Source organism: Solea solea, chromosome 5, assembly GCF_958295425.1.
Source record: "Solea solea chromosome 5, fSolSol10.1, whole genome shotgun sequence".
Lineage (NCBI taxonomy): Eukaryota > Metazoa > Chordata > Actinopteri > Pleuronectiformes > Soleidae > Solea > Solea solea.
The window spans coordinates 8,625,294-8,651,550 of record NC_081138.1 but is presented as its reverse complement, the minus strand read 5'-3'; the positions used below and the strand labels follow the sequence as shown (position 1 = coordinate 8,651,550).

The 26,257-nt window shown below is 38.0% G+C and overlaps 1 protein-coding gene across 2 annotated transcripts in view; it reads right to left on the bottom strand.

Annotated features, from left to right (window-relative positions):
- Nucleotides 1-26,257, bottom strand: part of LOC131459952 (uncharacterized) — a 270,707-nt gene that overhangs the window by 162,951 nt on the left and 81,499 nt on the right. The window contains exons 1-3 of one of the 2 annotated variants that reach the window (XM_058630137.1): nucleotides 25,646-25,735; nucleotides 22,115-22,219; nucleotides 21,558-21,650 (exon numbers count right to left, since the gene is read on the bottom strand). In XM_058630137.1, the coding sequence (XP_058486120.1) occupies nucleotides 21,558-21,650; nucleotides 22,115-22,219; nucleotides 25,646-25,663 (216 nt within the window). In that variant the 5' untranslated portion in view covers nucleotides 25,664-25,735. Of the gene's footprint in view, nucleotides 1-21,557; nucleotides 21,651-22,114; nucleotides 22,220-25,645; nucleotides 25,736-26,257 lie in introns of those variants that run through there. The other variant, XM_058630138.1, reaches the window with a different exon arrangement.

The window sequence follows — 26,257 nt, the reverse complement described above, 5'->3', positions numbered from 1 at the left end:
CAGCCTTAGTCCCTGATACACATACGGAAAAATCAGACTCCTGGCTTAATGCCTTTAGGAATTATTACAAAAAACACACCACAGCGGCTGACCTTTGACCTTTCCAAAGGTTGCACGGGTCTGAAACTCGGCACCCTAGATTAGCCTTAGTCCCTGATACACATACAGAAAAATCAGACTCCTGGCTCAATGCCTTTAGGAATTATTACAAAAAACACACCCGAACGGCTGACCTTTGACCTTTCCAAAGGTTGCACGGGTCTGAAACTCGGCACCCTGGATTAGCCTTAGTCCCTGATACACATACGGAAAAATCAGACTCCTGGCTTAATGCCTTTAGGAATTATTACAAAAAGCACACCCGAACGGCTGACCATTGCCCTTTCCAAAGGTTGCACGGGTCTGAAACTCGGCACCCTGGATCAGCCAGGAGTCCCTGATACACATACGGAGAAATCAGCATCCGGGCTCATTGCCTTTAGGAATTATTGAAGAAAAGACAGTTTCCCACCTTTCTTACGTTTGAATTTTACAGACTGTGTTTTTGGCAATTTTTTTGGCCAGGGGGAAAAAAGTCCAAAGTCCTGTGTCCAAAAACTGAAAATCAGGTCATGTCAGACTCTATACAGTCTTAGACTCTTTGGCCAGAGTGGAAGTTTTAGAGGAACTACATTTCTACAGGTCGCAGGAGTGTGAATATTTCATATGTCGTTTGGGGTCCCAAGACGAGCGGAACGACGAGGGTACATTAGTATATCTTATAAGATGTTAACTTTATTTGTGAGGTTTATGTTATGGGACAGTAGAAAATGAAAAAAAGTCAGAAAACAGCCGTATCCCTGCTGAATGCGCACTTAAACAGACAAAAATAGAAAAACACATCCAAACAGTGAAATCATTGCAAAATCAAACACTGAGGGTACCGAAGAATATCTTATAAGATGTTAACTTTATTTGTGAGGTTTATGTTATGGGACAGTAGAAAAATGAAAAAAAATCAGAAAACAGTCGTATTCCAGCTGAATGCACACAAAAACAGACACAAATAGAAAAACACATTCAAACAGTGAAATCATTGCAAAATCAAACACTGAAGGTATATAACTATATCTTATGAGATGTTAACTTTATTTGTGAGATTTATTTTATGGGACAATAAAAAAATGAAAAAAATCAGAAAACAGCCATATCCCTGCTGAATGCACACAAAAACAGAGACAAATAGAAAAACACATCCAAACAGTGACATCATTGCAAAATAAAACACTGAAGGTATATAACTATATCTTATAAGATTTTAACTTTATTTGTGAGGTTTATGTTATGGGACAGTAGAAAAATGAAAAAAATCTGAAAACAGCCGTATCCCTGCTGAATGCGGACAAAAACAGACACAAATAGAAAAACACATCCAAACAGTGAAATCATTATAAATTCAAACACTGAGGGTACATCAATATACCTTATAAGATGTTAACTTCATATTATAGGACAGTAGAAAAAAGATTAAAATACCCTCGATCAGCCTTAGTCCCTGATACACATACGGAAAAATCAGACTCCTGGCTCAATGCCTTAGGAATTATTACAAAAAACACACCTAAACGGCTGACCTTTGACCTTTCCGAAGGTTACACAGGTCTGAAACTCGGCACCCTGGATCAGCCTTAGTCCCTGATACACACACGGAAAAATCAGACTCCTGGCTCAATGCCTTTAGGAATTATTACAAAAAACACACCCTAACGGCTGACCTTTGACCTTTCCAAAGGTTGCACGGGTCTGAAACTCGGCACCCTGGATTAGCCTTAGTCCCTGATACACATACGGAAAAATCAGACTCCTGGCTTAATGCCTTTAGGAATTATTACAAAAAAACACACCCGAACGGCTGACCATTGACCTTTTCCGAAAGTTGCACAGGCCTGAAACTCGGCAACCGGGATAAGCTTTAGTCCCTGATACACATACGGAAAAATCAGACTCCTGACTCAATGCCTTTAGGAATTATTACAAAAAACACACCACAGCGGCTGACCTTTGACCTTTCCAAAGGTTGCACGGGTCTGAAACTCGGCACCCTGGATCAGCCAGGAGTCCCTGATACACATACGGAGAAATCAGCATCCGGGCTCATTGCCTTTAAGAATTATTGAAGAAAAGACAGTTTCCCACCTTTCTTACGTTTGAATTTTACAGACTGTGTTTTTGGCAATTTTTTTGGCCAGGGGGAAAAAAGTCCAAAGTCCTGTGTCCAAAAACTGAAAATCAGGTCATGTCAGACTCTATACAGTCTTAGACTCTTTGGCCAGAGTGGAAGTTTTGGAGGAACTACATTTCTACAGGTCGCAGGAGTGTGAATATTTCATATGTCGTTTGGGGTCCCAAGACGAGCGGAACGACGAGGGTACATTAGTATATCTTATAAGATGTTAACTTTATTTGTGAGGTTTATGTTATGGGATAGTAGAAAATGAAAAAAAATCAGAAAAGAGTCGTATTCCAGCTGAATGCGCACAAAAACAGACACAAATAGAAAAACACATCCAAACAGTGAAATCATTGCAAAATCAAACACTGAGGGTACCGAAGAATATCTTATAAGATGTTAACTTTATTTGTGAGGTTTATGTTATGGGACAGTAGAAAAATGAAAAAAAATCAGAAAACAGTCGTATTCCAGCTGAATGCGCACAAAAACAGACAAAAATAGAAAAACACATTCAAACAGTGAAATCATTGCAAAATCAAACACTGAAGGTATATAACTATATCTTATGAGATGTTAACTTTATTTGTGAGGTTTATGTTATGGGACAATAAAAAAATGAAAAAAATCAGAAAACAGCCGTATCCCTGCTGAATGCACACAAAACCAGAGACAAATAGAAAAACACATCCAAACAGTGAAATCATTATAAATTCAAACACTGAGGGTACATCAATATACCTTATAAGATGTTAACTTCATATTATAGGACAGTAGAAAAAAGATTAAAATACCCTCGATCAGCCTTAGTCCCTGATACACATACGGAAAAATCAGACTCCTGGCTTAATGCCTTTAGGAATTTTTACAAAAAACACACCCGAACGGCTGACCTTTGACCTTTCCGAAGGTTACACAGGTCTGAAACTCGGCACCCTAGATTAGCCTTAGTCCCTGATAGACATACGGAAAAATCAGACTCCTGGCTCAATGCCTTTAGGAATTATTACAAAAAACACACCCGAACGGCTGACCTTTGACCTTTCCGAAGGTTACACAGGTCTGAAACTCGGCACCCTGGATCAGCCTTAGTCCCTATACACACACAGAAAAATCAGACTCCTGGCTCAATGCCTTTAGGAATTATTACAAAAAACACACCCGAATGGCTGACCTTTGACCTTTCCAAAGGTTGCACGGGTCTGAAACTCGGCACCCTGGATTAGCCTTAGTCCCTGATACACATACGGAAAAATCAGACTCCTGGCTTAATGCCTTTAGGAATTATTACAAAAAACACACCCGAACGGCTGACCATTGACCTTTTCCGAAAGTTGCACAGGTCTGAAACTCGGCAACCGGGATAAGCTTTAGTCCCTGATACACATACGGAAAAATCAGACTCCTGACTCAATGCCTTTAGGAATTTATACAAAAAACACAACACAGCGGCTGACCTTTGACCTTTCCAAAGGTTGCACAGGTCTGAAACTCGGCACCCGGGATCAGCCAGGAGTCCCTGATACACATACGGAGAAATCAGCATCCGGGCTCATTGCCTTTAGGAATTATTGAAGAAAAGACAGTTTCCCACCTTTCTTACGTTTGAATTTTACAGACTGTGTTTTTGGCAGTTTTTTTTGGCCAGGGGGAAAAAAGCCCAAAGTCCTGTGTCCAAAAACTGAAAATCAGGTCATGTCAGACTCTATACAGTCTTAGACTCTTTGGCCAGAGTAGAAGTTTTGGAGGAACTACATTTCTACAGGTCGCAGGAGTGTGAATATTTCATATGTCGTTTGGGGTCCCAAGACGAGCGGAACGACGAGGGTACATTAGTATATATTATAAGATGTTAACTTTATTTGTGAGGTTTATGTTATGGGACAGTAGAAAATGAAAAAAAATCAGAAAACAGCCGTATCCCTGCTGAATGCGCACAAAAACAGACAAAAATAGAAAAACACATCCAAACAGTGAAATCATTGCAAAATCAAACACTGAGGGTACCGAAGAATATCTTATGAGATGTTAACTTTATTTGTGAGGTTTATGTTATGGGACAGTAGAAAAATGAAAAAAAATCAGAAAACAGTCGTATTCCAGCTGAATGCGCACAAAAACAGACAAAAATAGAAAAACACATTCAAACAGTGAAATCATTGCAAAATAAAACACTGAAGGTATATAACTATATCTTATAAGATTTTAACTTTATTTGTGAGGTTTATGTTATGGGACAGTAGAAAAATGAAAAAAATCAGAAAACAGTCGTATTCCAGCTGAATGCGCACAAAAACAGACAAAAATAGAAAAACACATTCAAACAGTGAAATCATTGCAAAATCAAACACTGAGGGTACCGAAGAATATCTTATAAGATGTTAACTTTATTTGTGAGGTTTATGTTATGGGACAGTAGAAAAATGAAAAAAAATCAGAAAACAGTCGTATTCCAGCTGAATGCGCACAAAAACAGACAAAAATAGAAAAACACATTCAAACAGTGAAATCATTGCAAAATCAAACACTGAAGGTATATAACTATATCTTATGAGATGTTAACTTTATTTGTGAGGTTTATGTTATGGGACAATAAAAAAATGAAAAAAATCAGAAAACAGCCGTATCCCTGCTGAATGCACACAAAAACAGAGACAAATAGAAAAACACATCCAAACAGTGAAATCATTATAAATTCAAACACTGAGGGTACATCAATATACCTTATAAGATGTCAACTTCATATTATAGGACAGTAGAAAAAAGATTAAAATACCCTCGATCAGCCTTAGTCCCTGATACACATACGGAAAAATCAGACTCCTGGCTTAATGCCTTTAGGAATTATTACAAAAAACACACCCGAACGGCTGACCTTTGACCTTTCCGAAGGTTACACAGGTCTGAAACTCGGCACCCTAGATTAGCCTTAGTCCCTGATACACATACGGAAAAATCAGACTCCTGGCTCAATGCCTTTAGGAATTATTACAAAAAACACACCCGAACGGCTGACCTTTGACCTTTCCAAAGGTTGCACGGGTCAGAAACTCGGCACCCTGGATTAGCCTTAGTCCTTGATACACATACGGACAAATCAGACTCCTGGCTTAATGCCTTTAGGAATTATTACAAAAAACACACCTGAACGGCTGACCATTGACCTTTTACGAAAGTTGCACAGGTCTGAAACTCGGCAACCGGGATAAGCTTTAGTCCCTGATACACATAAGGAAAAATCAGACTCCTGACTCAATGCCTTTAGGAATTATTACAAAAAACACACCACAGCGGCTGACCTTTGACCTTTCCAAAGGTTGCACGGGTCTGAAACTCGGCACCCTGGATCAGCCAGGAGTCCCTGATACACATACGGAGAAATCAGCATCCGGGCTCATTGCCTTTAGGAATTATTGAAGAAAAGACAGTTTCCCACCTTTCTTACGTTTGAATTTTACAGACTGTGTTTTTGGCAGTTTCTTTTGGCCAGGGGGAAAAAAGCCCAAAGTCCTGTGTTCAAAAACTGAAAATCAGGTCATGTCAGACTCTATACAGTCTTAGACTCTTTGGCCAGAGTGGAAGTTTTGGAGGAACTACATTTCTACAGGTCGCAGGAGTGTGAATATTTCATATGTCCTTTGGGGTCCCAAGACGAGCGGAACGACGAGGGTACATTAGTATATCTTATAAGATGTTAACTTTATTTGTGAGGTTTATGTTATGGGACAGTAGAAAATGAAAAAAAATCAGAAAACAGTCGTATTACAGCTGAATGCGCACAAAAACAGACAAAAATAGAAAAACACATTCAAACAGTGAAATCATTGCAAAATCAAACACTGAGGGTACCGAAGAATATCTCATAAGATGTTAACTTTATTTGTGAGGTTTATGTTATGGGACAGTAGAAAAATTAAAAAAAATCAGAAAACAGTCGTATTCCAGCTGAATGCGCACAAAAACAGACAAAAATAGAAAAACACATTCAAACAGTGAAATCATTGCAAAATCAAACACTGAAGGTATATAACTATATCTTATGAGATGTTCACTTTATTTGTGAGGTTTATTTTATGGGACAATAAAAAAATGAAAAAAATCAGAAAACAGCCGTATCCCTGCTGAATGCACACAAAAACAGAGACAAATAGAAAAACACATCCAAACAGTGAAATCTTTGCAAAATCAAACACTGAAGGTATATAACTATATCTTATGAGATGTTAACTTTATTTGTGAGGTTTATGTTATGGGACAATAAAAAAATGAAAAAAAATCAGAAAACAGCCGTATCCCTGCTGAATGCGCACAAAAACAGACAAAAATAGAAAAACACATCCAAACAGTGAAATCATTGCAAAATCAAACACTGAGGGTACCGAAGAATATCTTATGAGATGTTAACTTTATTTGTGAGGTTTATGTTATGGGACAGTAGAAAAATGAAAAAAAATCAGAAAACAGTCGTATTCCAGCTGAATGCGCACAAAAACAGACAAAAATAGAAAAACACATTCAAACAGTGAAATCATTGCAAAATAAAACACTGAAGGTATATAACTATATCTTATAAGATTTTAACTTTATTTGTGAGGTTTATGTTATGGGACAGTAGAAAAATGAAAAAAATCAGAAAACAGTCGTATTCCAGCTGAATGCGCACAAAAACAGACAAAAATAGAAAAACACATTCAAACAGTGAAATCATTGCAAAATCAAACACTGAGGGTACCGAAGAATATCTTATAAGATGTTAACTTTATTTGTGAGGTTTATGTTATGGGACAGTAGAAAAATGAAAAAAAATCAGAAAACAGTCGTATTACAGCTGAATGCGCACAAAAACAGACAAAAATAGAAAAACACATTCAAACAGTGAAATCATTGCAAAATCAAACACTGAGGGTACCGAAGAATATCTCATAAGATGTTAACTTTATTTGTGAGGTTTATGTTATGGGACAGTAGAAAAATTAAAAAAAATCAGAAAACAGTCGTATTCCAGCTGAATGCGCACAAAAACAGACAAAAATAGAAAAACACATTCAAACAGTGAAATCATTGCAAAATCAAACACTGAAGGTATATAACTATATCTTATGAGATGTTCACTTTATTTGTGAGGTTTATTTTATGGGACAATAAAAAAATGAAAAAAATCAGAAAACAGCCGTATCCCTGCTGAATGCACACAAAAACAGAGACAAATAGAAAAACACATCCAAACAGTGAAATCTTTGCAAAATCAAACACTGAAGGTATATAACTATATCTTATGAGATGTTAACTTTATTTGTGAGGTTTATGTTATGGGACAATAAAAAAATGAAAAAAAATCAGAAAACAGCCGTATCCCTGCTGAATGCGCACAAAAACAGACAAAAATAGAAAAACACATCCAAACAGTGAAATCATTGCAAAATCAAACACTGAGGGTACCGAAGAATATCTTATGAGATGTTAACTTTATTTGTGAGGTTTATGTTATGGGACAGTAGAAAAATGAAAAAAAATCAGAAAACAGTCGTATTCCAGCTGAATGCGCACAAAAACAGACAAAAATAGAAAAACACATTCAAACAGTGAAATCATTGCAAAATAAAACACTGAAGGTATATAACTATATCTTATAAGATTTTAACTTTATTTGTGAGGTTTATGTTATGGGACAGTAGAAAAATGAAAAAAATCAGAAAACAGTCGTATTCCAGCTGAATGCGCACAAAAACAGACAAAAATAGAAAAACACATTCAAACAGTGAAATCATTGCAAAATCAAACACTGAGGGTACCGAAGAATATCTTATAAGATGTTAACTTTATTTGTGAGGTTTATGTTATGGGACAGTAGAAAAATGAAAAAAAATCAGAAAACAGTCGTATTCCAGCTGAATGCGCACAAAAACAGACAAAAATAGAAAAACACATTCAAACAGTGAAATCATTGCAAAATCAAACACTGAAGGTATATAACTATATCTTATGAGATGTTAACTTTATTTGTGAGGTTTATGTTATGGGACAATAAAAAAATGAAAAAAATCAGAAAACAGCCGTATCCCTGCTGAATGCACACAAAAACAGAGACAAATAGAAAAACACATCCAAACAGTGAAATCATTATAAATTCAAACACTGAGGGTACATCAATATACCTTATAAGATGTCAACTTCATATTATAGGACAGTAGAAAAAAGATTAAAATACCCTCGATCAGCCTTAGTCCCTGATACACATACGGAAAAATCAGACTCCTGGCTTAATGCCTTTAGGAATTATTACAAAAAACACACCCGAACGGCTGACCTTTGACCTTTCCGAAGGTTACACAGGTCTGAAACTCGGCACCCTAGATTAGCCTTAGTCCCTGATACACATACGGAAAAATCAGACTCCTGGCTCAATGCCTTTAGGAATTATTACAAAAAACACACCCGAACGGCTGACCTTTGACCTTTCCAAAGGTTGCACGGGTCAGAAACTCGGCACCCTGGATTAGCCTTAGTCCTTGATACACATACGGACAAATCAGACTCCTGGCTTAATGCCTTTAGGAATTATTACAAAAAACACACCTGAACGGCTGACCATTGACCTTTTACGAAAGTTGCACAGGTCTGAAACTCGGCAACCGGGATAAGCTTTAGTCCCTGATACACATAAGGAAAAATCAGACTCCTGACTCAATGCCTTTAGGAATTATTACAAAAAACACACCACAGCGGCTGACCTTTGACCTTTCCAAAGGTTGCACGGGTCTGAAACTCGGCACCCTGGATCAGCCAGGAGTCCCTGATACACATACGGAGAAATCAGCATCCGGGCTCATTGCCTTTAGGAATTATTGAAGAAAAGACAGTTTCCCACCTTTCTTACGTTTGAATTTTACAGACTGTGTTTTTGGCAGTTTCTTTTGGCCAGGGGGAAAAAAGCCCAAAGTCCTGTGTTCAAAAACTGAAAATCAGGTCATGTCAGACTCTATACAGTCTTAGACTCTTTGGCCAGAGTGGAAGTTTTGGAGGAACTACATTTCTACAGGTCGCAGGAGTGTGAATATTTCATATGTCGTTTGGGGTCCCAAGACGAGCGGAACGACGAGGGTACATTAGTATATCTTATAAGATGTTAACTTTATTTGTGAGGTTTATGTTATGGGACAGTAGAAAATGAAAAAAAATCAGAAAACAGTCGTATTACAGCTGAATGCGCACAAAAACAGACAAAAATAGAAAAACACATTCAAACAGTGAAATCATTGCAAAATCAAACACTGAGGGTACCGAAGAATATCTTATAAGATGTTAACTTTATTTGTGAGGTTTATGTTATGGGACAGTAGAAAAATTAAAAAAAATCAGAAAACAGTCGTATTCCAGCTGAATGCGCACAAAAACAGACAAAAATAGAAAAACACATTCAAACAGTGAAATCATTGCAAAATCAAACACTGAAGGTATATAACTATATCTTATGAGATGTTCACTTTATTTGTGAGGTTTATTTTATGGGACAATAAAAAAATGAAAAAAATCAGAAAACAGCCGTATCCCTGCTGAATGCACACAAAAACAGAGACAAATAGAAAAACACATCCAAACAGTGAAATCTTTGCAAAATCAAACACTGAAGGTATATAACTATATCTTATGAGATGTTAACTTTATTTGTGAGGTTTATGTTATGGGACAATAAAAAAATTAAAAAAATCAGAAAACAGCCGTATCCCTGCTGAATGCACACAAAAACAGAGACAAATAGAAAAACACATCCAAACAGTGAAATCATTATAAATTCAAACACTGAGGGTACATCAATATACCTTATAAGATGTCAACTTCATATTATAGGACAGTAGAAAAAAGATTAAAATACCCTCGATCAGCCTTAGTCCCTGATACACATACGGAAAAATCAGACTCCTGGCTTAATGCCTTTAGGAATTATTACAAAAAACACACCTAAACATCAGAGCAGATATCCCCCCCATTCTCCCCTGCACATCGGAGGAACAGCGGTGGAAGTGGTCTCCAGCTTCAGGTACCTGGGCGTGCATCTCAAGGACGACCTCACCTGGAGCAGCAACACTTCCAGCCTGGTCCGGAAGGCACACCAGCGCCTCTACTTCCTCAGGAGGCTGAGACGCGCTGGACTAGGAAGGTCAGCCCTTATCACCTTCTACAGATGTGTAGTGGAGAGTGTCCTGTGCTCCTGCATCACTGTGTGGCACGGCAGCTGCTCTGCAGCAGAGAAGAAGGCTCTGCAGAGAGTGGTGAAAGCTGCACAGAGAACCGTGGGCAGCAGCCTCCCCACCATCACGGACATCTTCACCTCCAGATGCAGGAAAAGGGCCACCTGCATCATGAGAGATCCCACTCACCCGGGACACACACTGTTCACCCCCCTCCCCTCAGGCAGGAGGCTACGGAGCATCAAGAGCAGAACTACGAGACTGAGGAACAGCTTCTTCCCTGGAGCTGTCAGACTCCTGAACTCTCTGTAGCCCCCATTGCCCTGCTGCCCCCACCCCCCACGTACTGTACTTTGCACATGCCCCCAGTACCGTACACACCCTTGCACCAAATTCTTTTTTGCACAGCACCTTACCTCCAGAGGTTTAAAGTTTTGATCTCTTTTAATTTATATTTTGTTAAGTTAAACTGTTGGTTCTTATTTCTTATTTTCTTATTCTTCTTATTGTTGGGCCGACCGGGTCCTGGAAAGACTGATTTTCGTTCTGACCTCATGTCTAATGTGTGTTGGTATGACAATAAAGAAATCTTGAATCTTGAATCTTGAATCTTGAATCTAAACGGCTGACCTTTGACCTTTCCGAAGGTTGCACAGATCTGAAACTCGGCACCCTGGATCAGCCTTAGTCCCTGATACACACACGGAAAAATCAGACTCCTGGCTCAATGCCTTTAGGAATTATTACAAAAAACACACCCGAACGGCTGACCATTGACCTTTCCGAAGGTTGCACAGGTCTGAAACTCGGCTACCGGGATAATCTTTAGTCCCTGATACACATACGGAAAAATCAAACTCCTGACTCAATGCCTTTAGGAATTATTACAAAAAACACACCCGAACGGCTGACCATTGACCTTTCCGAAAGTTGCACAGGTCTGAAACTCGGCAACCGGGATAAGCTGTAGTCCCTGATACACATACGGAAAAATCAGACTCCTGACTCAATGCCTTTAGGAATTATTACAAAAAACACACCCGAACGGCTGACCATTGACCTTTCCGAGGGATGTACAGGTCTGAAACTTGGCACCCTGGATCAACCTTAGTCCCTGATACACATACGGAAAAATCAGACTCCTGGCTCAATGCCTTTAGGAATTATTACAAAAAACACACCCGAACGGCTGACCATTGACCTTTCCGAAGGTTGCACAGGTCTGAAACTCGGCTACCGGGATAATCTTTAGTCCCTGATACACATACGGAAAAATCAGACTCCTGGCTCAGTGCCTTTAGGAATTATTACAAAAAACACACCTAAACGGCTGACCTTTGACCTTTCCGAAGGTTACACAGGTCTGAAACTCGGCACCCTAGATTAGCCTTAGTCCCTGATACACATACGGAAAAATCAGACTCCTGGCTCAATGCCTTTAGGAATTATTACAAAAAACACACCCGAACGGCTGACCATTGACCTTTCCGAAGGTTGCACAGGTCTGAAACTCTGCACCCGGGATAAGCCTAAATCCCTGATACACGTACAGAAAAATCAGACTCCTGGCTCAATGCCTTTAGGAATTATTACAAAAAACACACCCGAACGGCTGACCTTTGACCTTCCCGAAGGTTGCACAGGTCTGAAACTCGGCACCCTGGATCAGCCAGGAGTCCCTGATACACATACGGAAAAATCAGACTCCTGACTCAATGCCTTTAGGAATTATTACAAAAAACACACCCGAACGACTGACTATTGACCTTTCCGAAGGTTGCACAGGTCTGAAACTCGGCAACCGGGATAAGCTTTAGTCCCTGATACACATACGGAAAAATCAGACTCCTGACTCAATGCCTTTAGGAATTATTACAAAAAACACACCACAGCGGCTGACCTTTGACCTTTCCAAAGGTTGCACGGGTCTGAAACTTGGCACCCGGGATAAGCCTTAGTCCCTGATACAGATACGGAAAAATCAGACCACTGGCTCAATGCCTTTAGGAATTATTACAAAAAACACACCCGAACGGCTGACCATTGACCTTTCTGAAGGTTGCACAGGCCTGAAACTCGGCTACCGGGATAAGCCGAGATAACACACGGAAAAATCAGACTCCTGACTCAATGCCTTTAGGAATTATTACAAAAAACACACCCGAACGACTGACTATTGACCTTTCCGAAGGTTGCACAGGTCTGAAACTCTGCACCCGGGATAAGCCTAAATCCCTGATACACATACGGAAATATCAGACTCCTGGCTCAATGCCTTTAGGAATTATTACAAAAAACACACCCGAACGGCTGACCATTGACCTTTCTGAAGGTTGCACAGGCCTGAAACTCGGCTACCGGGATAAGCCGAGATAACACACGGAAAAATCAGACTCCTGACTCAATGCCTTTAGGAATTATTACAAAAAACACACCCGAACGACTGACTATTGACCTTTCCGAAGGTTGCACAGGTCTGAAACTCTGCACCCGGGATAAGCCTAAATCCCTGATACACATACGGAAATATCAGACTCCTGGCTCAATGCCTTTAGGAATTATTACAAAAAACACACCCGAACGGCTGACCATTGACCTTTCCGAAGGTTGCACAGGTCTGAAACTCGACACCCTAGATTAGCCTTAGTCCCTGATACACATACGGAAAAATCAGACTCCTGGCTCAATGCCTTTAGGAATTATTACAAAAAACACACCCGAACGGCTGACCATTGACCTTTCCGAGGGTTGCACAGGTCTGAAACTCTGCACCCGGGATAAGCCTAAATCCCTGATACACGTACAGAAAAATCAGACTCCTGGCTCAATGCCTTTAGGAATTATTACAAAAAACACACCCGAACGGCTGACCTTTGACCTTCCCGAAGGTTGCACAGGTCTGAAACTCGGCACCCTGGATCAGCCAGGAGTCCCTGATACACATACGGAAAAATCAGACTCCTGGCTTAATGCCTTTAGGAATTATTACAAAAAACACATCGAACGGCTGACCATTGACCTTTTACGAAAGTTGCACAGGTCTGAAACTCGGCAACCGGGATAAGCTTTAGTCCCTGATACACATACGGAAAAATCAGACTCCTGACTCAATGCCTTTAGGAATTATTACAAAAAACACACCACAGCGGCTGACCTTTGACCTTTCCAAAGGTTGCACGGGTCTGAAACTCGGCACCCTGGATCAGCCAGGAGTCCCTGATACACATACGGAGAAATCAGCATCCGGGCTCATTGCCTTTAGGAATTATTGAAGAAAAGACAGTTTCCCACCTTTCTTACGTTTGAATTTTACAGACTGTGTTTTTTGGCAGTTTTTTTTGGCCAGGGGGAAAAAAGCCCAAAGTCCTGTGTCCAAAAACTGAAAATCAGGTCATGTCAGACTCTATACAGTCTTAGACTCTTTGGCCAGAGTGGAAGTTTTGGAGGAACTACATTTCTACAGGTCGCAGGAGTGTGAATATTTCATATGTCGTTTGGGGTCCCAAGACGAGCGGAACGACGAGGGTACATTAGTATATCTTATAAGATGTTAACTTTATTTGTGAGGTTTATGTTATGGGACAGTAGAAAATAAAAAAAAAATCAGAAAAGAGTCGTATTCCAGCTGAATGCGCACAAAAACAGACACAAATAGAAAAACACATCCAAACAGTGAAATCATTGCAAAATCAAACACTGAGGGTACCGAAGAATATCTTATATGATGTTAACTTTATTTGTGAGGTTTATGTTATGGGACAGCAGAAAAATTAAAAAAATCCGGAAACAGCCTTATCTCAGCTGAATGTGCACACAAACAGACACCAATAGAAAAACACATCCCAACAGTGAAATCTTTGCAAAATCAAACACTGAGGGTACAGAACTAAATCTTTTAAGATGTTAACTTCATTTGTGAGGTTTATGTTATGGGACAGCAGAAAAATTTAAAAAATCTGGAAACAGCCGTATCTCAGCTGAATGTGCACACAAACAGACACTAATAGAAAAACACATCCAAACAGTGAAATCTTTGCAAAATCAAACAGTGAGTGTACAGAACTAAATCTTTTAAGAAGTTAACTTCATTTGTGAGGTTTATGTTATGGGACAGCAGAAAAATGAAAAAAAATCCGGAAACAGCCTTATCTCAGCTGAATGCGCACACAAACAGACACCAATAGAAAAACACATCCCAACAGTGAAATCTTTGCAAAATCAAACACTGAGGGTACAGAACTAAATCTTTTAAGATGTTAACTTCATTTGTGAGGTTTATGTTATGGGACAGCAGAAAAATTAAAAAAATCCGGAAACAGCCTTATCTCAGCTGAATGTGCACACAAAACAGACACCAATAGAAAAACACATCTAAACAGTGAAATCTTTGCAAAATCAAACACTGATGGTACAGAACTAAATCTTTTAAGATGTTAACTTCATTTGTGAGGTTTATGTTATGGGAAAGTAGAAAAATGAAAAAAATCCGGAAACAGCCTTATCTCAGCTGAATGCGCACACAAACAGACACCAATAGAAAAATACATCCCAACAGTGAAATCTTTGCAAAATCAAACACTGAGGGTACAGAACTAAATCTTTTAAGATGTTAACTTCATTTGTGAGGTTTATGTTATGGGACAGCAGAAAAATTAAAAAAATCCGGAAACAGCCTTATCTCAGCTGAATGTGCACACAAACAGACACCAATAGAAAAACACATCTAAACAGTGAAATCTTTGCAAAATCAAACACTGAGGGTACAATAGTAAATCTTTTTTAGATGTTAACTTCATTTGTGAGGTTTATGTTATGGGACAGCAGAAAAATTAAAAAAATCCGGAAACAGCCTTATCTCAGCTGAATGTGCACACAAACAGACACCAATAGAAAAACACATCCAAACAGTGAAATATTTGCAAAATCAAACACTGAGGGTACAGAACTAAATCTTTTAAGTTGTTAACTTCATTTGTGAGGTTTATCTTATGGGACAGCAGAAAAATTAAAAAAATCCGGAAACAGCCTTATCTCAGCTGAATGCGCACACAAACAGACACCAATAGAAAAACATATCCAAACAGTGAAATCATTGCAAAATCAAACACTGAGGGTACAGAACTAAATCTTTTAAGATGTTAACTTCATTTGTGAGGTTTATGTTATGGGAAAGTAGAAAAATGAAAAAAAATCCGGAAACAGCCTTATCTCAGCTGAATGCGCACACAAACAGACACCAATAGAAAAACACATCCCAACAGTGAAATCTTTTTAAAATCAAACACTGAGGGTACAGAACTAAATCTTTTAAGATGTTAACTTCATTTGTGAGGTTTATGTTATGGGACAGCAGAAAAATTAAAAAAATCCGGAAACAGCCTTATCTCAGCTGAATGCGCACACAAACAGACACCAATAGAAAAACACATCCCAACAGTGAAATCATTGCAAAATCAAACACTGAGGGTACAGAACTAAATCTTTTAAGATGTTAACTTCATTTGTGAGGTTTATGTTATGGGACAGCAGAAAAATTAAAAAAATCCGGAAACAGCCTTATCTCAGCTTAATGTGCACACAAACAGACATCCATAGAAAAACACATCCAAAGAGTGAAATCATTGCAAAATCAAACACTGAGGGTACAGAACTAAATCTTTTAAGATGTTAACTTCATTTGTGAGGTTTATGTTATGGGAAAGTAGGAAAATGAAAAAAATCCGGAAACAGCCTTATCTCAGCTGAATGCGCACACAAACAGACACCAATAGAAAAACACATCCAAACAGTGAAATCATTGCAAAATCAAACACTGAGGGTACAGAACTAAATCGTTTAAGATGTTAACTTCATTTGTGAGGTTTATGTTATGGGACAGCAGAAAAATTAAAAAAATCCGGAAACAGCCTTATCTCAGCTGAATGCGCACACAAACAGACACCAATAGAAGAACACATCCCAACAGTGAAATCATTGCAAAATCAAACACTGAGGGTACAGAACTAAATCTTTTAAGATGTTAACTTCATTTGTGAGGTTTATGTTATGGGACAGCAGAAAAATTAAAAAAATCCGGAAACAGCCTTATCTCAGCTGAATGTGCACACAAACAGACATCCATAGAAAAACACATCCAAACAGTGAAATGTTTGCAAAATCAAACACTGAGGGTACAGAACTAAATCTTTTAAGATGTGAACTTCATTTGTGAGGTTTATATTATGGGACAGCAGAAAAATTTAATAAAATCCGGAAACAGCCATATCTCAGCAGAATGCGCACACAAACAGACACCAATAGAAAAACACATCCCAACAGTGAAATCTTTGCAAAATCAAACACTGAGGGTACAGAACTAAATCTTTTAAGATGTTAACTTCATTTGTGAGGTTTATGTTATGGGACAGCAGAAAAATTAAAAAAATCCGGAAACAGCCTTATCTCAGCTGAATGTGCACACAAACAGACATCCATAGAAAAACACATCCAAACAGTGAAATCTTTGCAAAATCAAACACTGAGGGTACAGAACTAAATCTTTTAAGATGTTAACTTCATTTGTGAGGTTTATGTTATGGGACAGCAGAAAAATAAAAAAAATCCGGAAACAGCCTTATCTCAGCTGAATGTGTACACAAACAGACACCCATAGAAAAACACATCCAAACAGTGAAATCATTGCAAAATCAAACACTGAGGGTACAGAACTAAATCTTTTAAGATGTTAACTTCATTTGTGAGGTTTATGTTATGGGAAAGTAGAAAAATGAAAAAAATCCGGAAACAGCCTTATCTCAGCTGAATGCGCACACAAACAGACACTTATAGAAAAACACATCCCAATAGTGAAATCATTGCAAAATCAAACAGTGAGTGTACAGAACTAAATCTTTTAAGATGTGAACTTCATTTGTGAGTTTTATGTTATGGGAAAGTAGAAAAATGAAAAAAATCCGGAAACAGCCTTATCTCAGCTGAATGCGCACACAAACAGACACCAATAGAAAAACACATCCATACAGTGAAATATTTGCAAAATCAAACACTGAGGGTACAATAGTAAATCTTTTTAGATGTTAACTTCATTTGTGAGGTTTATGTTATGGGACAGCAGAAAAATTAAAAAAATCCGGAAACAGCCTTATCTCAGCTGAATGCGCACACAAACAGACACCAATAGAAAAACACATCCCAACAGTGAAATCTTTGCAAAATCAAACGCTGAGGGTACAGAACTAAATCTTTTAAGATGTTAACTTCATTTGTGAGGTTTATGTGATGGGACAGCAGAAAAATAAAAAAAATCCGGAAACAGCCTTATCTCAGCTGAATGCGCACACAAACAGACACCAATAGAAAAACACATCCAAACAGTGAAATCATTCCAAAATCAAACACTGAGGGTACAGAACTAAATCTTTTAAGATGTTAACTTCATTTGTGAGGTTTATGTTATGGGAAAGTAGAAAAATGAAACTAAATCCGGAAACAGCCTTATCTCAGCTGAATGCGCACACAAACAGACATCCATAGAAAAACACATCCCAACAGTGAAATCTTTGCAAAATCAAACACTGAGGGTACAGAACTAAATCTTTTAAGATGTTAACTTCATTTGTGAGGTTTATGTTATGGGACAGCAGAAAAATTAAAAAAATCCGGAAACAGCCTTATCTCAGCTGAATGCGCACACAAACAGACACCAATAGAAAAACACATCCCAACAGTGAAATCATTGCAAAATCAAACACTGAGGGTACAGAACTAAATCTTTTAAGATGTTAACTTCATTTGTGAGGTTTATGTTATGGGACAGCAGAAAAATTAAAAAAATCCGGAAACAGCCTTATCTCAGCTTAATGTGCACACAAACAGACATCCATAGAAAAACACATCCAAACAGTGAAATCATTGCAAAATCAAACACTGAGGGTACAGAACTAAATCTTTTAAGATGTTAACTTCATTTGTGAGGTTTATGTTATGGGAAAGTAGGAAAATGAAAAAAATCCGGAAACAGCCTTATCTCAGCTGAATGCGCACACAAACAGACACCAATAGAAAAACACATCCAAACAGTGAAATCATTGCAAAATCAAACACTGAGGGTACAGAACTAAATCGTTTAAGATGTTAACTTCATTTGTGAGGTTTATGTTATGGGACAGCAGAAAAATGAAAAAAAATCCGGAAACAGCCTTATCTCAGCTGAATGCGCACACAAACAGACACCAATAGAAGAACACATCCCAACAGTGAAATCATTGCAAAATCAAACACTGAGGGTACAGAACTAAATCTTTTAAGATGTTAACTTCATTTGTGAGGTTTATGTTATGGGACAGCAGAAAAATAAAAAAAATCCGGAAACAGCCTTATCTCAGCTGAATGTGTACACAAACAGACACCCATAGAAAAACACATCCAAACAGTGAAATCATTGCAAAATCAAACACTGAGGGTACAGAACTAAATCTTTTAAGATGTTAACTTCATTTGTGAGGTTTATGTTATGGGAAAGTAGAAAAATGAAAAAAATCCGGAAACAGCCTTATCTCAGCTGAATGCGCACACAAACAGACACTTATAGAAAAACACATCCCAATAGTGAAATCATTGCAAAATCAAACAGTGAGTGTACAGAACTAAATCTTTTAAGATGTGAACTTCATTTGTGAGTTTTATGTTATGGGAAAGTAGAAAAATGAAAAAAATCCGGAAACAGCCTTATCTCAGCTGAATGCGCACACAAACAGACACCAATAGAAAAACACATCCAAACAGTGAAATATTTGCAAAATCAAACACTTGAGGGTACAGAACTAAATCTCTTAAGATGTTAACTTCATCTGTGAGGTTTATGTTATGGGAAAGTAGAAAAATGAAAAAAATCCGGAAACAGCCTTATCTCAGCTGAATGTGCACACAAACAGACATCCATAGAAAAACACATCCAAACAGTGAAATCTTTGCAAAATCAAACACTGAGGGTACAGAACTAAATCTTTTAAGATGTGAACTTCATTTGTGAGGTTTATATTATGGGACAGTAGAAAAATTTAATAAAATCCGGAAACAGCCATATCTCAGCAGAATGCGCACACAAACAGACACCAATAGAAAAACACATCCCAACAGTGAAATCTTTGCAAAATCAAACACTGAGGGTACAGAACTAAATCTTTTAAGATGTTAACTTCATTTGTGAGGTTTATGTTATGGGAAAGTAGAAAAATGAAAAAAATCCGGAAACAGCCTTATCTCAGCTGAATGCGCACACAAACAGACACTTATAGAAAAACACATCCCAACAGTGAAATCATTGCAAAATCAAACACTGAGGGTACATAACTAAATCTTTTAAGATGTTAACTTCATTTGTGAGGTTAATGTTATGGGAAAGTAGAAAAATGAAAAAAATCCGGAAACAGCCTTATCTCAGCTGAATGCGCACACAAACAGACACCAATAGAAAAACACATCCAAACAGTGAAATCATTGCAAAATCAAACACTGAGAATACAGAAGTATATCTTATAAGATGTACATTTCATTTGTTCAGTTAACTGTATGGTTATTTGTCATAATCAAACTTCAATAAAATATTTCTACAATGTTTTTTTCAACAAATGTTGCTTTCACAGCACACATTATTGTTGTAATCATATCATTATTATTAATATTATTATTATTATTGCTGTTAATATTATTATTGTTATCATCACCATCATTATATTTATATCATTAATACATTGACATTATATTAACATAAAAAAACAAAAACTCGCGCACTCATTCTATTGGGAACAATGACATGATGATGCTGTAGGGCCACCTTCAGCATTCGCTTCCGATTTTCATTAAGTTTCGATTCCACCTTAAAAAAATGCACGTTTCGGCCAGTAGGGAGAAGTGCAAATTCAGGAATGGTTGCAATAGAATTCAGTCAGCATTCATATTTGAGATGGACTTTCTCCTATAGTCCGAAGTAGATATGGACATATAGGGGATCACTGGAAAAATAAGGAGCTGTAGTATGCAAAGCAGGTGACATATTTCATGGGAAATCATATTAGGCCACTAGAGGGCAGTGCAAAGTCACAAATTGTTGCAAAATAATTGTCAAAATCTTGACTTTTGAGCTTGATTTTCTCCAAAATTCTCAAACCAGGAAAATTCATCACAAATACCCGATCACGATATGACAATATAAAAATTCTAAGATCATATCTTGTCTCATGTCATGATATAGCTATAATATTGTCATGCCTTCCTCATCATAGTTCACATTCCATTTGTCAGAGATAAAATATGAATCCATAACCCATTTTGAGAGGCAGGTTCTCATAAGGTTGGGATGTGTCAACTATTTGGGTTGCCACTGATGGGTAGACTCCCCTGTTAAATGTTGGAGTTTAGTATTTTGGGCAACACCATGTTAGTTTTTGAAACCAGAAACAACCATAGTTATAAGAGAAGGGATGGATACTGATAGCTTGTCCACTACAAATCCACCTATAACTGCAACTTTGCAAACATGAAATGCAGAGCTGTCAATCACACACGGTGGGACTGACAGCTCTGCATTTAAATGTAAAATTAAATTTACATTGTGGACATGCAGCTCTACTGAAGAGGAACTAAGATCAACCAAGATGCCGGTAATCTCTTATCAGTCCACTTGATTATGGTCCAGAGCAATAATGTCTCAGGGTACACTATGTGACGTTCACCTGTTCTCGCAAAAGTCAAGTGTTTATTCCTTGAGTTTGGAGTTTTTATTTTCTATCTAATCTCTATCTGGAAGACGACCGCTGTGGCGACCATCATCATGCTTCAAAAGCATGAGTTAGCTCATCCACACACTCATACTTTCTGATATAATAAAAATAAACATGGAGCTGGCAAGTTGAGGCTTGAAAATATCAGAGGACGATGCACAGAAGGGATTAAGCTGGGCAATAGCCCGGTATCCTGGACTCTTGCTCAAAAATTAATAAATTGATAAAGTTGAACCTGAATTTTCCTTAACTCTAAAACAAGGCCAGACCAGAAGTTTCACTCCCAGGGCTGGAGTATGCCAGGTGTAATATTATTAGATATTAATGTAGATGTGATGCAATAATTTGATGCACAAGCCTGTTTTCTTTGTGTATTACCTTAATGACTCTGTCCTGGCAGTGCTGGATGATCTTACACAGCTCCTCTGTATCCTGAGACTCGAGACTCTGATGAAGGATCTGCTCAAACATCTAGTAAAACACAATTTGTAGTTTTGTACCTAACTTTGTGACATACATGCATGTAACACCAGACAAACTGACTCATATAGGAATATCCCATGAAATAATGTGATAATGTACTACACCCAGGTCCACAGTCTGTATTGTGGCATGTTTAACTGTTTAACTGTCCACTGAGTTATCAAACCGCCAAAAGATGTTCGCCTTTAGTTCTACTGTGTCCTTGATCAATGCCACAGTCAGAACCTCATCATTCAACTATTTGACAAACTCTAGTCAAACAGGAGCTACAGTGTAGGAAAATGATCAAGAAATATAATGAGTGTCAATAAAATGATTAGCTCTCATAGAAACTTCCCATTGTGTTAACCAGTTAACCAATAACCTATATTAGACTGGTTAGTCAGTAGTTGAGGTTTCACCTCTCTCATGGGGATCTGGGCCCTTTGGACAAACACTGACGGGCTGCTCACGTCAAACTGTTGCTGCAGACCCTCAAGGCTCAGGTTCACCACCTTCTCATAGCAGCTGTGCATCTTAACTGGATGGAAAGCCAGCATGGAGATCTTCTCCATGTGCTGAGGAGGAAGACAAGAAGGGAGAGGAAGAGATGGATGAGGCATGGCCAGATTTGGGAAAAATTTATAATTGTGTCTCACAATAAATATACTACTGCAAAAGTATCACTAATGTTACACTAGACAAATGCTGTTTAAATCACAAACACATTTGGAATAGGAGTATAGGAATTGCGGATTTGTTTTGTAAAGATCCAGATTCTTGTGCTTCAACTGCGAAAATCAGAGTGCATTTTCTATACATAATCATTATATATTGTGCTTCAATTTAAGCACATTCTCATGTTATGGGTTTAATTTAAAGCGACACAATTTTCAACCTTCACGTAATGTCTCTAAGCAGGGATGGGAAGTATTTCTGATACATGTATTAAAAAAAATACATATTTAAAATACGAAATATGCTCTTTTCTGGAGATGATGAAAAATTCCTTCAGATTTTGTACCAATATATTTCCATTATGTGTATTTTATTTAAAATACTGTAACATACATCCTTTGAAAAAAGTGATGACATAAGAAGACAAATTGCAGGATGCTGCTTCAGATTGGACGTCATGGTGCTTGTGCCTACTTTAATTTGCCAGGACTTGTTAAGATCACAATTAGTCTACATAAGAATTGAATTGAGTCAAGCGATTACCATCAGAGCTGAGTTTCAAGACTTTAGAGCTCACTCTGTCGTTTACATCGATGACAGTGTTAAAGTCGCCACATAAAATAATTTTGTATCCGACCAATAGCGGTTCTTTAAGTCTTTTAAAAAGTTGAAAAATGTTTGTTCTCTCATGAGAGGTGTACTCGTGTATCGTTCGTATTTTTTCTCCTCGGTAAAAACAATCCAACATGAGCAATCTACAAGGAATTAAATTAGGAAATCATTCGTTTTACGAATAATAGTGACATCACCAGTTTTAGAAAAAAGATCCCACCATCAGCTTTACTTTCGCCAATAGAAATTACACTTAGACCTTTGTTCCACATGCTGGATACCTTTACTCTTTACTTGTGTTCAGTCTCAGTTCTTGACAACATAATATGTCAAAGTCAGTTTTCAACAAGAATTTAATTTGTTGGGCTCTAAAAGAATTTGATTGGATGCCATGGGCATTCCAAGATGAAACTTTGGGGAAGGTCATAAATGTTTGGGGGGTTTTGGTGTGGGTTTGTCGTGATTTTATAATATATATATATATATATATATATTTATATATATTTATTTTATAACAAGCTTTTCTTTTCTTTTTCTCTACCTCTACAAAAGGTGTTTCATGATCATCACCAGGCTCTGGGGCGGGTCAGGAGTGGGAGAGAAAGAGCCAAAGTTGTTGCTGTAAGGGGGGCTCTCTGCTGCAGCCTAAAGCTACAGTAAAGCGGGGTGCTGCCGACTCGCTGACCCTGACCCTTATACCTATTCCAAGCCCTACCAGTAGAGGTCCCCCAAACCCCAATTTATGAGCTGGAATAAAATGATATCAAAGTTTAGTTGGGGTGGCAAAAGACCCACGATAAGACTGGAAACTCTCCAGCTGCCAAAAGAAGAAGGAGGGATGAGACTTCCAAAATTAAAGGAATACTACCATGCGGCCCAATTGAGATATATTGTAGGTTGGTGCAAACCAGACACAGTGAAATGAAATAGAAAAAGAGTTTGGAGAAAACCCAGTACAGAATATAATTGGGGATAAAGAAACATACAAGAAGATTCACAACCAAATAGACACAATCACGATGTTCACATACAAAATATGGTTCAGCATAATAAAAAAATATAAGATACAGAAAGACACTAATTTATTGAATATGATAGCAATTTTACACCGACTAGGTACGATATAGGATTTAAACAGTGGACAACCAAGGGAATCACAGCATGGTGTGTTTTGGTGAAAGATGGACAGCTTGAGAGTTTCCAAAATATGACAGAAAAAAAGGATTTAGATAATCAATCATGAATTCTGTGGATTCCTGCAACTTAGAGACTACTATATGAAAGAGATCAGGATGGACCCCTCCTGAGAAGTGAATAGTGTGATCCAGATCATCATAATCAACGCATACAAAGAAACCACAATTAGAATTATATTGGGACTATATAAAAAAATGCTACAAAATACATTAAAAAAAAAAGATGGGAGTCAGGATTTAACATATTGGCTAAGATTGGTATAATCTGCCAGACATTAGCCTCATGTATGAAACAAAGTGATTTTGAAGCAGAAACATATTTAGGTTACAAGGTCAGAGCTGCAGTGACTTCCTGACAAGTACAAATGAGCATTTCATGGGTTGTACTGGCAACAGATATGACAAATGTTGGGTGGCTGGGAGATTTTTTTTTAATCAGTCTTGAATATGTCAAAGATTACCCACAATATTAACTTTGCGGCATTGTTAGTTTTGTGTAGCATCAGCTAAAACATGTACTCCCTCCCCTCTTAATTTGAAAAGAGGACATTTGTAATATGGAAATGATTGAATATTTGGTGGTTTTTAAGGAGGACTGATGCAGGACAAAAGTATTAATCTTTTATGACAACAATTCTTGGGAGTGAACATTCCTGCCATATACTCAAGTGTATGGTGAAAACAATGTTCAGTGTTCTATTGATCTATTAATAAAATGTTTTCATTTGAATTCCAATTTGCCAAGAGACCTTCTTACAAGAAAGTGTGCCATATGCACTAACACAGTGGAAATGAATCATAATGAAGCCTGAGGGTTAAGGAAACAGTTTGTCATCAACTAAATACTGTAGGTGTCCAAAGCCTGAGGGTCAACCTCTTTCCCCGGATGAAGCAGAATCCAGTCACGTTAACTGTGCGTTGTAAGAATGGAAAAGACTGTCATAAAAAAAAAATAATAATTACAACACCCACACTGTATCAACATTCAGAGTGGACCTAATTTTTAAGAATAGAGGGATAGATTTAGTGTATAGCCTACTTGTTAAATAGACAGGACAGTGCAGCAGCAGCACCAGCGAAGCTCTCTGAACAGATCAGCAATGTGACCCACAGTCCTCACAACCGAAGACGCAGCCGAAACACAGCAAGCGGTTCCGCGAAAACGGGAGCTTTGCAGCTGCGGGTCCGGGTGAGAGGACATCGGTTCTCACAGTGGAACTGTTCAGACAGAAAGTCTGACTCCCGTGTAACGTCGCAGACAACACCATCTCAGAGATAGGATACTGACTGCATTTAAACACTAAACTTTCGCAAAAAACAGCAAAGCGAAAAAGAAAAAAAAGAGCATGGAACATTTACATGTGCATATATTAGTATTAACTATATTTCGATTAATGCGTGTGTGTTTAAATGCATGTGTATGTATGTAGTGAAAAGACGTAGTTACTGTAATTAACGAACACATTTTAGCAATGGCCTGCTGTTTAGCTCATTATAATAATGTAAAATTTCACTTACCTCTACATTTTTGAGCATCTTCCTGTGACATGTCAATAGCCTCCCTCTACCACCAACTTCCCCAGTAATTCCTTGGTCAGCGACTGATGCTGCAACTCCATTACATGTTCATCCACCTGCTGAGCAGACACTAACCTGTTCACGTTTTGGATATTAATCCGCTGCTGCTGTGGTGGGGAACTACGTTGCGTTGGAGTGTGATGATGGTCGATAATTATCTTAAAGCTACAGTAGTAGTTGAAATAAACTGCCCCTTTGTTTCACCATACATGCATGGCAGAAATGTTCGCTTCCAAGATTTTTGGTAATAAAAACATTACAGATTAATCCTCTGCATTCTTTGTGCGTTTGGATTTTTTTTTGAGGATATCTTACACCAAATTGCTTCAAATTTGGTGTAGGTGAAGTTATTTTCCACTGTCAGGGAATATCAACATTTTTCATTATCATATAACACACTATTCAATCAATATCTGAAGCTAAAATGATGTGGGTGTATTTTAGGGATATCATAGTATGGTGTGAATGTGGGTTTAGGAATAAATGTGTGTGTGTGTGTGTGTGTGTGTCTGTGTCTGTGTGTCTGTGTGTATGTGCAACTCCAGGCACTTC